The sequence below is a fragment of the Diospyros lotus genome, chromosome 14 (genome assembly GCF_014633365.1).
Source record: "Diospyros lotus cultivar Yz01 chromosome 14, ASM1463336v1, whole genome shotgun sequence".
In the NCBI taxonomy this organism is placed as follows: domain Eukaryota; kingdom Viridiplantae; phylum Streptophyta; class Magnoliopsida; order Ericales; family Ebenaceae; genus Diospyros; species Diospyros lotus.
Window position 1 is genome coordinate 1,305,981 of NC_068351.1, and position 12,979 is coordinate 1,318,959.

Here is a 12,979-nt window from a genome sequence, read left to right on the forward strand (position 1 = left end):
TTAAATCTCTCTGATCTTGTTAATTCCTAAACCTAACTCTCACCTCTAGAAAAGACATTTCTATTTAGAGAAATGAATTATAAGCTGATCTGATGGGGAAGATGGAATCGACCCAAATATTATTATCTTTCTATTTATTATACTTTGAGCACTTTCTATTGGGACAGGTGACCTTAAATTTAGTGGTAGTTGGGCAGCTGTTGCTATTAAGAATTAAAGACAGAGAAAACAAAACTGTGGTTCGTTAATTATTAGTTAGTTTCCAGAGGGCTTAGGCTACTGTTTATGGGTAAACATAGTTTGAAGAGTTAATGATATGCCTCCCACCAAAATGAAATGAAATGAAATTCTGAGGGTATTTTTGTGGATTTGAGTCGTTATCTGTTAGGTAAGCTCATTTAATTTACTAATTATTTTATTTTATTTTATTGTATTGTAGGTTCGTTTACTAATTAATAAAAGAATTTGTATGAGATGATGGAGGGGGGTGTCACGCAATTTCTAGACAGCCTTTGTCCTTAATTACACCATTGGTTGTGAACATGTCTTTATTACAATTCCTTCGTCCACATGAAATTAGTCAACTATGTAAAATTGATTAAGAAAATAACTAATGAATAAAAGATTTAGGTAATAAGACTGAATTGTTCAAACTGAATAAATCAAATTTGTGTTAAAAATCGAATGAATCAACTCAATAGATTTTCACACTAAACAAACCAAAAAATTGAAAAAAAAAAAAAAAAACCTAAAAAACGAAACTGACAGTAAAAATAAAAATAAAAATCCAAAAAAACCCAAAAACCAAACTAATTGTATAAATTAAAAAACCCGAAAAAAAGTATAAAAACAATATCCTTTTTAACATTTTGATGGGTTTGGTTATTTTGATTTTTTCTATAAGAAAATTAAACAGAACTGAAAAAATCAAAATTGCCACACTTGAAAACCAAACTAAATTAACATATAACTTGAAGTAAACCAAACCAATAATTTTGACTGATCGATTCGATTATTTTAGTTTAAGCACACTTCTAATTTTATCACAACGTGTGATCTATGTTTCGAGAAGAGACAAATAATTTTTTTATAAAAAAATTAAAATAATTAATACAATCGGTCACATCTCACAAATATTAACATACCCAATTACCCTCTTTCAATCTTAAAGAAAACTATCAAATAGAAGCATTATTATATATATCTGCCTATTCAAGATTTGTCCATATCGCCGCTTAACGGCCCTGGCCCTGGCCCTAGCCCTAGCCCTAGCCCTAGCCCTAGCCCTTCCGCGACCACCACAGCTCCATACTATAATATTAGAGTATAATTTGTGACTAATAACCACAATCACAAAAGCTTATTGCAAGTAACAAATCCATGACATGAGTTGTTACAGTCATTGGGATTTCTTTTCTGATTATTTTATTTCACTTCAACTTCATTGTTAGTCATTGGGATTTCTTTTCTGATTATTTTATTTCACTTTAACTTCATATATATATCTTCCATCATTGACAATATATATATATATATATACCCCCATTCTTCATAAGAATAAAAATATGGATCATGGAAGGTTACATATGTATATTATACTAAGATCTGATGTAATTAGGCTTAAGCAATTAGCTTAGAGAATTAATTAGGGCAGCTAGATTAGTTGAAGAGCACATTTTCATCCAATTAAATGGCAAGTTACAGCTAAGACACCACAATATATATATATATACGTGCTGCCCTCATGTTTAGAGAGCCCCAGCCTGCAGGTCCATTCTTGAAACCACTGGCCTCAACTTTCCCATGTATACTTAATTTATTAATTTAATTACACCCTAGCTACTCACTCCTAAACCTTTTAACCTGCAACCCATAGTAATCAATTTTTTTTTTATATCGAGATTGATTTATAATCAAAATAATTATATGATTCAATTGTATACTTAATTCCTTCCTAAGTGAAAACCTAATCTAATTAAATAGTGACTTAATTACAATTAATTAGGATAATGCTATATATATATTTGATAGTTGTTGAGACCATCATCATGGTCTGTCTCAATGCAAACACTTCTAATAAGAAAAGATGGGGCTGATTTCTTTGTATATAACTTGAGTCTATTAATTTAGTCCGGAGGAGTTTTAGCATTTATATAGGCAAAGTGTGATAAGATATTTGAAGTTATTTTTAAGTTTTTCAAACTTAATTATCTCCAACTGATGACAAATTCATCAAATCAAATAGAGATGACAATGGGCTCAACCAATACAAGTTGAATTCTCCAAAGGTGAAGTGGATTAGAATATTCGGAATCAAATCTCCAAGGGTCCTAAGTTTGGATATCTTGAGTTAGGGAAACGTAAGGAGAGATTCTTAGGATTATCTCCTAAGTTCCTAAACTTAGATATCTAAACCATGTTGATAGAGGCTAGATTCTTCATATTAGGATCTATAAGTTAGATTTTGTGACCTATCTTTTAAATTTGAATTGAATGAAAAAACACGTGTTATTTCTCTATTCTTTATCAATAAAGATACATAATAAAATAAGATCGGTTGTTTTTTGAGGGTAAGTTAGTAATTATAACTTTTTTGAGTATATCCCCATCAATATTTACAGATTTGTTCTCTAGTTTGTGTCAAGTTTGTCCGACTCGAGTATGTAAGGAAAAGGTGTTTGTGTGTGTGTGGAAGGGGGGGGGGGACATGCCCTTCTCTCATTTTATCCGCGTCGAGTAAATGTTATGTGATCTCTCATCAATATATATGAATTTTTATAACTTTGGATTAATTGAAACAACTATACAAGTCAAGTCAATGCTGTTAATTTGGTGAAGAAGATGATGAGAAATTTAAAGGTCTATTAGAGAGTTGCTAAAGCTTCTGGTCCTGCACTTACCAAACAAATTGACAGTTCCTTGGATATTTGGAAGAATTTTGCTACTATTAAGGTTACCTTTCCTTAGATGAAATAATTGTGAATAGAAAGGTTATTTCATTGTTATGAATAACGTTTTTTCCTCAAATTAAAATTCTTCTAAATAATATTTATCTTAATATTTTAAAATTAATTAAAATTAAAATTTTTATTAATAACATTTATCCTGATATTATAGAATCTATTAAAATTAAAATTTTTATAAATAATATTTATTCTTTTTGTAAAACTCTTAAAGAGATTTTTGAATATTGAAGTTATCTTATTTGTGCTTTATTCGGAGCTTCCGTTAGAAAAAAAATTATATATTTTTAGACCAAAAATTTATTTTGAATTTTTTTGTTTTTAAATGATTTTTTGCCATAACACATCATGTATATGTTCACACACACACAGATATATATATATATATAATTGATGGTATTGGTGGTTTACAGGTCATTTCAAGAGAAAAACAATAGGGATGAACATTGTTTTCAAATTGCACACGCTATATATATATATGTATGTATGTATGTAGCAAGGCATGCATGCATGGTAGGTGAAACTCAATAATGAACACATAAGCCTCTTAAGGGAGCGGCTTATATTTTGATAGATTAACGCACGCACCTTTGGCTGGCGTGCTACCTAATCTCCATAAAATAGTTAAAAAGGAAATATTATACTTATAAATAAATTTAATAAATAATTCTTTTAAGTTAACGTTACATATATATATATATATAAATTTAATTTAAAATTAACAATAATTTATAATAATAAAAAAATTATCATTAATTTTAAATAAAATTATTATAAATTTAATTTTGAATCGATTTGAAAAGATTTGAACCCAACCTTGCTAGCTAGCAGGGACGTGTTCAAAGGATAAGCTTTGTATTCACATCAATTATTGTAAGCACACAAGAGAATAAACTGAGTGCGTGATGTCTTTGAACTCCTCAAGATTCAATCATATATATATATCTAACTTTTTTTAGTTTTTGGTATGGTTTTGAGGTTGACTTGGGATTTCTTGTCATTCAAATGGCCACACATCTTTTAAGTTGTTACTCATATTGTCACGATGATGGTGCCCAATCTTGTTTGAAATTAATTTGCTTGATAAAGGGCATAGCTTGGTCATGAACTCCAACGATCAAATTTGTTTCAATATTAATTAGAGCTAGAATAAAGTAATTATATATAATAAATAATATATTTATCTTTTAGAATTCGTGTATTTATATAAATATACTTTGTGATATAAGAGATCAATAATTGTGTTGTGTCAATAATCAGATCTCAACTCATGGGCCAATCTAATTAAAATAGTGGAGATCAAGGTGAATTTGATTATTTGAAGCCAGATTTTTATTCTAACCTCAATTCAAGTGCATGATACTTGGAGTGTTCAATAAGCAAAGGTACATGATACTTGGAGTGTTCAAGTTCTTGACTCCTTTTGGTGCATGAATAGTTATCCAAATAATTGGCCATTAATATTTTTGTTTCTTTGTATTGATTGTTTCTTCTGGACAGACAAAAAGATCTATTGAGATGAATGTCAAATATGCCTGCCTGCCTGCCTGCCTGCCTGCCTGCCTTTAAGTCCTCAAAGTTTATCTATTGAGACACAAAAGGTGATGAGATTATTTCGTTTACGGAGAAAAGTCATTTTAATATCTAAATCAAATATGAAATAATAGAGAAAAAAAAAAGTAAAGAAGTTAAAATTACTGAAAAGATCTTCCTCTATTTATAGTATTTAGAGATAATTCTTCATTTAGAATTAAGTTTTTTTGTTAGACAATGTTTAGAAAATATTTATTTTAGAATTTAAGAGAAGTAGTTTATTTTAAATTTATCGTGAATCATTGGACTATAAGAGACAGCCCATGTAACAAGTTTATCTTTTAATTCTAAAAGGAGAATCCTAGTCAAATTAGGCGGGCCAATCCTAAATAGAATTGGCTTCTCCTTAGGCGTATAGAAGACCCTTCATAAGAGGAAAAGAAACAGAAAAAATAGTAGTAGAAAATATCAATTGAATTGGGTTGTATTGTATGTGTCTGTCTATATATATATATATATATGCAGGCTGGGCTTCTGCCAAACCCAACTGCAGCAGAGGCCGATTTGGATAATTGATCCTTATACGCATTGATGGGCCACTTGTGTGCCCATTGGGCTTGGAAATGCTAAGACAAGTTAGGAAATGACATATTCCTAACCTTGAATAAGAGAGAAAGGTCGGTTGTAATTAAATTATTATTATAATAACAATTTCCCCTCGTGAGAATGGAAATAAAGTTAACTTCATGTAGCTTTCATGCAGAAACATCTCATGTGGTGCAAATGGGAATGTTCTCAGGCTGTAGACTGAATCTGTCAAAGAGGCTTAGCTACTTGTGTTTTGTCAGTTTCCTGCCTGCCAAACAGCCCCTGTGGTGACAGAAAAAGAAAAGAAAAAAAAAAAAAAAAACAGAGAGAAAACCTCAAAACTGGGAAAGGTGGGAATCCAGCAAGCAAACCCCAAACAGAAGATTCTATAGGCCAGATTGAAATTGAACCAGTAGTTTTAGGAGCAGTTGCTTCTCTTTAATTCTCAATCAATTGGTTCGGCTGTTCCACCATTTTGAGGGTTCGTTGGCTCTTGCCCTTTGCTTTCTTTTGAGGGTTCGGATCATCTCGAGTGATAGAGGTTAAATTTTGTGCATATGCCCTTCAAATTTAAAGGAGATGAGAGACTACGTGTCATTTATCTATTATTTATTTATTTATAAAAACACGCGACGATTAAACGTTATCAGTTGCATTAATAGTGGGGCGGTGATTTAAAAACTGTTTGGGTCTGTAATTAAAGGGCTTTTGTGCTCTTCACGCAAGGGCAGCATCCAGCATACGGTCTAACAACAAGCTCCACTGCTCCAGCTCGATGGGTCTCAGCTTGTCCATTGCTGGGCCTATCTGTTTGCTTCTTGACTATGTTGTTGCCAAATAGTACGTAAATGTAATTATCCACAATATATAAATATTATTACCAATATATAGGATTCTAAAGAAACCCGATTCAAAATCAGTCTAATTCAATTTAAATTGGATGAACACTTACATTCAAAATTGTAATTTAACATTGCAGCTTAAGAGCTAAGTTCAATTAATTAACATAGCATTCCTCAAATCTATGATTTGATGGGTATTTTTATGAAAGCTAATTATGTATGGCACGAGTCTCATATACCATAATCCTTAGATTATAGGTATTTAATTGAATTAAATTAATGAATCCTTGGAGGATGTTACCCATCTTATCCATCATCATCAGACGGTGGAAAACCCCTAGATCACGTTCCCCAGCAAAGGCTTCCAACCCTTTACCCCACTATATCATTACAATTGATACCTCTCCCTCTCTGTCTCTCTCTCTCTCTCTCTCTCTTGTTCCCTGCAGTGTCGCTTTCTCCACTAATAAAGCTCGAGTCTTCGTTTCAAAGTCCCCGGTTTTCTTCCAGGATTCTTCCCATCTGCATTTCACAAGTAAAATACTGGATATTTCAATGCACCTTCGTAAATTTTTGTTAGCTAGGTGGAACAGATGAGATGAGAGCTCAGAGGGTCACCTAATCCATTACCCACGTCATGTAAATTCCCTATTTTTACAGATTCACTTCTCAACAATCTTTCGACGGTTCTGGTTCCTTCGTTTCCGCCTCAAATTCTCAACATTTTTGGTTCCGGGTTTCGAAATGGACGTGCCTGACGTCGACTTGGAATGCGGTGGCGGCGGCCACCGCCGCTCCTCCACCGCAGCCAGCGACGAGGAGAGCGTCTGCTTCTCCGACGCCGACGAGGGCTCGTGCCATTCCCAGTTCTATTCCACCGCCGACGGGTCCTACGACGATTTCAGCTGCCCCGGCGGGTCCGACCCGGAGGCTGGCGGCGGCGCGGACTCCCGCCGGGCGTCGTCGGCCTCGGAGTCGGACTGTTCCGTCGATGCCGGAAATGGGTTTCATTCAGTGAAGGTGCATTTGGGGACAGTAGAGAGGGATTGTAGGATTTGCCATCTGAGTTTAGAAAGTAGTAATCCCGAGTCTGGAATTGCGATTGAATTGGGTTGTTCTTGCAAAGATGATTTAGCCGCTGCCCATAAGAATTGCGCCGAGGCTTGGTTCAAGATCAGGGGAAACAAGTGAGTAAAGTTTTTCTTTTTTTTTTTAGTTTTTCTTTTGGTATTGAATTTACGTCCCCATTTGGAAGCTTCTGCCACTGTGCATCTTATAATTATGTCCGTAATCTTTGTGTCAGTGAAATGCCTTCTGATTGTGATGTAATCTTCTGATCACTACTGTCTAATTGGTAGAATGATTCTCTCTTCAGGTTCTAAGTGTTTGATTCTCGTCCTGATTAGTGTGCTTGGTAATATTTTAAGCCCAAAAATGGCAGCTTGATCTGTTTATGGAGATGAATTAGTTTTGTTTCGTGAAATATAAAGTTAAATATGATGACTAAAGAAAGCGGGGAAAAGGTAAAGCAGAGGAATAAAGCAGTAGCAATGTTTGCTGTGTAACTAAGTACACCGACAAACCTTCCTGGTCTGTCCTTTCTTATGTTTAGAAATCTCTCTCTCTCTCTCTCTGATCATTTTAGATTCTGTTCATCTTTATGAAAGGGGAGATGTGAACCCTCACTGCGAATGCATTTCCTTGGCAGACTGTTGCATATTGCTTTTCTACTGTGTATATTTTTTATTCATTGTGCACAGATTCTAGATTTTCTTTTTATTTTGATATATAGCTCCCTTTCCAAATGTTCATAATCTAGGACTTTAAACATTCTATCTACTGAAATTACAGTGCAGATTGTGGAATACTTGCTGGACTTCTTTGAACTTTTAGCTAAATTTATAGTTCATTTTCTACTTGGAAAATGCTGGTTGGATTCTGTTCGCATTTAAGTTCTTTTGTTCGAGAAATCATCAATCAATCACGGAAAAGAATATCTATGAGAAGCTGGTTTTGATCCCTAATCTGAGAAACATGGAAATTAATCTGGTTGGTTTTGTGGCTTAGGAGTTAAGCCGGACCAGGCATGTGTCAACATTGCACAATTCTCATGCCTCAATCCAACCATGCTAAGAATGTGATGATGATGGTCTCCATTGTCAAGCCCGAAAGTTAGCTCAACAAAGCATATCACAAAACACAAACAGTCATCACATTTTTCAACGTATACATACACACATATATCACAGTTATTTGCTAATTCCCCGCTAGGGTTGGTTCTATATATCTCTCCCCCTTCCCCATATTTTCTGGGCTCACATGCAGTAGCAGGTCAAACTGACTCGTAAGATTGGTTTGTTAGAATTAATAGGAAGGTATCGGTTTTTCCTGTACAAAATGCAGCTTAAATAAGATTTTGTTTTGTAATTTAGTAGTTGGAAGAGGTAGTCCAAGTTAGTTTGAAGTTTTGAAGTTTTTCTTCAGCTTGAAACAGTAATGTTTCTGAGGTGTTAAATAATTCCTACTGTACAACTATGTTCTTGTTGGTTTAAACATTATGCTTCTAGCAATGGTAATGCTTGAGATAGTTTCTTTATATCTTCAATTGCAATTCAATTTACAAGCGTTATCCAATTGTTTTAAGCAATTTTTGAACTTCTTAATCAAGCTTCACCTTTGTTAGTGCCTTCTAGACCTATCTGTACCTTTCGGATTCATTACTTTTTATCTGTAAATCGTTGGCTATTAGCCCTCTTTGTTAGTGGAAAGATACTCCAAATATGTCATTTATAAGGGATACTTGAATTCTTATACAATCAAATCAACGTGTTAATCATAGGAAGTAATATTTGGTGAATATTGTAACAAAACCCAAGTGGCATTAGGCCCGGGTGAAGACCATGTGCAAGCGAAAGGAATATTTGCTTCGGCCCTCAATGTTTCTCAAATTTAATTATGAGCCAAAAGTTCGCTCATATGTGCCCAGTTTTGTCAGTTTTGTCCCCCCCCCTTATTTTGTTTTTAAAGGTATTACTCCTTATTACGACCTGCCCTAAGGTTGGAGAAAAGAGAGGCAGCTTGCTATAGATAAGCATAAAAATCATCAGATCTTTTTATCATAGATTCTAAGCGAAATTCACACTTAGTGGGATTAAGATTGTGATATTTGTGACATTAACTATTACATTTTTCCCCTTGCTAGCTTCTCTTTTGAAATACTAGTCGAACTACTTGGTATCCTTGTGGGCTAGCTCCTCCACCTTACATTTGCACTAGCAATGGTGATTGTAACAGGTAGCACATTATGTTGTGCGTTTAGCTGTCCTAGCTAGACTTTCTTTCCATTAATTCCAGAGTTTCTCTTCGCATCGCAGGACCTGCGAGATCTGTAATTCAGTCGCGCGAAACGTTTTTGGCCCGGTTGAGATCGAGCCAACACAGCAGACAGCAGTCGAGACCAATGTTGGTTCGGCAGCAAACGCCGTGTCTGTACCCGAGGCCCAAAGCTGCTTGAATGGCCCCCGTGTCGTGAACTTCCTTCTCGGGTGCATGGTATTTGCATTTGTCATATCTTGGCTGTTCCACTTCAACATCCCATCATGAAATCCAAAGGCTGTGGCTGTGATTGAGAGGGGAGCAAGAAGATAGGTTTTGAGGCCTTTGGGATTCATGTGTTGGGGTTTGTATTAGGTGAGATTTGTTCCTCTATACTTGAGTTGGTTGATTATATATGCTTTATGCATTGCATTTCCATGCGTTTGTAATTATATATTCAAGCAACATGAGAGCCTTTTCTGTGTCGTTTTCTCTCGTGACAGTTCCAAAATTTTACCATATTGGATAAAAATGGAGAAATGCCTTGTCATGGGCATATTGGATTTGCGTCGTTGCATTGAATAGATCAGATCTTTAGTAGCGGCGGTGTGTCGTCGCATCATCGTTGCATTGAATAAACAAGATCTTTAGCGGCAGTCTAAAATGAATGAATCTCAAAATTTGGAATTCGTTCGCAATTAATGAATCTTATATAGAATTCATTTGCAAATGATTATTATGTTGGGCGCTCTTATGTTGTCTGGGTCGGGTGCGGGCTTGCAAGGGGGATCTCACACACACACCTCCCCTATTTGCTCGCATCAAACAAAATCTTATTGTTGCCTGGAATAAATTTAAAATTGAAATTTTCTTTTTTTTTATTTTATTTTCTAAATTGCCTTGATGTAATAATCTTGTTAAACTAAAAGAAACAAATGTTATTAATATATATTATATATATATGCAGATTTTTATATTCTATAATGTTTACATATATATTAAATTTCAAAATTAATTCCAGATTAGGAATTAATTAAATATATCATATTTAATAATTTAAATAGAACCAAATTCAAACAAAATAAAGAATTAGAATAAAATTATATTGGAAAGGACTTGACTTGCCATCTTTAGCAGAGATGTCAAAAGTGGTGAGGGTTAGCATTAGCGGTTGCCATAGACATGAAGGTCAACTGCAAGGAAAAGAGAACAATAAAAAACAATTATAATTTTTTATAAAATTTAAATTCATCTAATGTTTAATTTTTATATTATTATTATTATGTTGTGGTCATTGTTTTAGCTTTGATTCACTCTTGTAATTAAGTGGTGTAATTTGTTCCAAACAAAATAATCAAAGTTCTTTTTTTTCTTTGGGCCTCGTCTGGCCCATGTTGTTCAATGTTGTGATGTTTTAAAAATTGGACTGCGCAAGTCAATTTGACTAATTCAATCGAAAACAAATGCCAAACCTGAGTTTGTTTAGCACTAAAAACCTTTTTTCAAGAACTATCTTCGACCAAAAGGAGTCAATGGCAGCGGCGGAGCCAGGATAGGCCCAGTGCAGGCCATGCCCTTATTGGGCCTTGGCCTGCACTGAGACCTATCCAAAATCTGCAAACCCTCCCAAGTCCCACCTTCATTTCCTCTTTCGCTCAAGCGTCCGCCCTTAGCCACCGCCCATCACCCCCTTGCCCTTCGCTCTTGCCTCTATCTGGCTCCGTCGCTCGCCGGCGCTACCTTGACCTTGCTCTCACCGCCTCGGTTGTCTCGTCGCTCGCCCTCGTCGGCCGCCGGCTCTCCCTTGGACCTCAGTCTCTCGCAGTCTCGCTTTCCCTTGCTGCTGCCTCTCTAAGCTCTCTCGACTCTCTCGCAGCCTTGCTCCGTCGCTCGCCGACTCGCCCCTCCTCCGGGTTGTTGCTCGCTACCGCCTGCTTGACTGCCTCTCCGCCTCTGGCTTTCCGTCTCGACCCTGTTTCACGTAAATCAGTGAGCAGCACAGCAGTAAGCTTCTGCTTCACTAATTTTAGCTGTAAAATCTATTTTTTTTTCAATTTTAAAATTAATTAAGTGATTGAATTTTGTTAATTGATGTTAGATTTCTCAAAAATAAGTTTGTTAATCTGATGTTAAGATTGATAAATAAGTTTATTAATTGCATTGGCGCAATATTTTGATTATTGGAGCAATTGCACAGGCACACATAATTTGATATTTGATTGTTGGATCAATCATATAATTTGTGAATTTATGAATTTGTTATGTTAAATTTGAAATAGTCATGGAGAGATTTTTAAAATAGAAATCTTTGTCGGTTGTAAAAGATGTTAATAGAGAGAAATTAATAAATTATATTAATTTTTAATATATTTATATTATTTATTATTTTATTCTTTAATAAATTTTTCCCTCACTGAAAATATTTTCTAGCTCCGCCCCTGGTCAATGGTCTAACCACAAATCGGCCAAATCACACCAGATTAGAACAGTATTAAGAACTAACTCAAAGTGACGTCATTTTGAAGTGGTTTAAAAAGGGAAAAAAAAAAAACCCTTAATAGGATAAAAGTTGGATAACAAAAACAAAGTAATTGGGTAAGAGGGAAAATAAGAAAACGGACAACTCATCAAGTGATAATGTAAGGGAACCATACTTAGATAAGAATTGAGAACTTCGCCATACTTGAAGAGCAAGTGATAAGAAAGGACTGATATAGATTGATAATCTAGATTCTTTAAAGATTCAAAGTTACATGTGATCGATCATGTCTTCCCTTATACAGGAGAGAAGCCCATAACTTACACTTATTGTACTTCGAACTTACAGCAGTCTTGGAACTTTGGATAGTTTTAAATGTCTAGAGTTCTAGGAATTCATGAGAAATATAGGTTAATTACTATAATGGCATGCAAAAGATGAGAACTAGTTAATGGCACGCTGGTATGGGAAAGATGAAAAATGGTCAACGACAGTGTTACAAAATTAGATCGACGACAAATTACAATTAAATCAATCAACCACACACGAACACAAAATTTAATGTGAAAAACTTAAATCAGGAAAAATCACGAGCAGAAAGAACAAAATATCACTAACAAAATATGGTAATACAAAAGTGATATTGACACATACTTTGTGTCCTGATTTCATGTGACATGGACACCTATTTATAGATCTAAAATCATCTATGGAATGAACATAGAAAATCATATTTTAATCAGAAGATGACGCATAAGGATATTTTTTCAGATGAGATATATCTCACATAAAATCGAATTTGACAACATCATAATCACACTCAAATTCGAATTTATAGTCACGATCAAATTAGAAAATTCAATTACAGATAAATAAAGATTTTGAGTTACAATTATCACTGGCAAGCTTTTAGAAATCAATCGCTTAGGTTGCGTTCTCTTTATTGTTTTTAAGTCATTTTTAGTTTTTAATTTTCTAAAATAATGAAAACGCATTTTCGTTACTTTTTTAAAAATGTATTTTTGAAAACAAAAAAAAAATTGTAAAGAAAACTCAAAACAACCAAAAATTGTTTTGAGTGTTTTCGTTCAAAACAAACTTTAAACTCAAAATATATTTATTTATTTATTTATTCATATTTTATTATTGTAATGGGAAAAAATATTACAAAATTCATTAACTTTAAAATGTATATATATTTTTAATAATATATTAACATTAAATATTTATAATTTACTTAATAATCAAATTTATTTAAT

General features: G+C 34.1%; 1 protein-coding gene across 1 annotated transcript; it reads left to right on the plus strand.

The window, feature by feature from the left end:
• Positions 1-6,348: 6,348 nt before the first annotated feature.
• LOC127789661 (uncharacterized) lies at positions 6,349-9,808 on the plus strand. Its single transcript, XM_052318604.1, has 2 exons — positions 6,349-7,113; positions 9,301-9,808. The coding sequence occupies exons 1-2, from the start codon at positions 6,671-6,673 to the stop codon at positions 9,527-9,529; spliced, it is 672 nt and encodes a 223-aa protein (XP_052174564.1). The 5' UTR covers positions 6,349-6,670; the 3' UTR covers positions 9,530-9,808.
• The last annotated feature ends 3,171 nt before the right edge of the window (positions 9,809-12,979 follow it).

Excerpts from the sequence above, each read along its gene's own strand:
- LOC127789661 (XM_052318604.1), top strand. The coding sequence starts at position 6,671 with ATGGACGTGCCTGACGTCGACTTGGAATGCGGTGGCGGCGGCCACCGC. Across the intron at positions 7,114-9,300 it reads TTCAAGATCAGGGGAAACAA|GACCTGCGAGATCTGTAATT; the intron begins GTGAGTAAAGTT and ends TTCGCATCGCAG.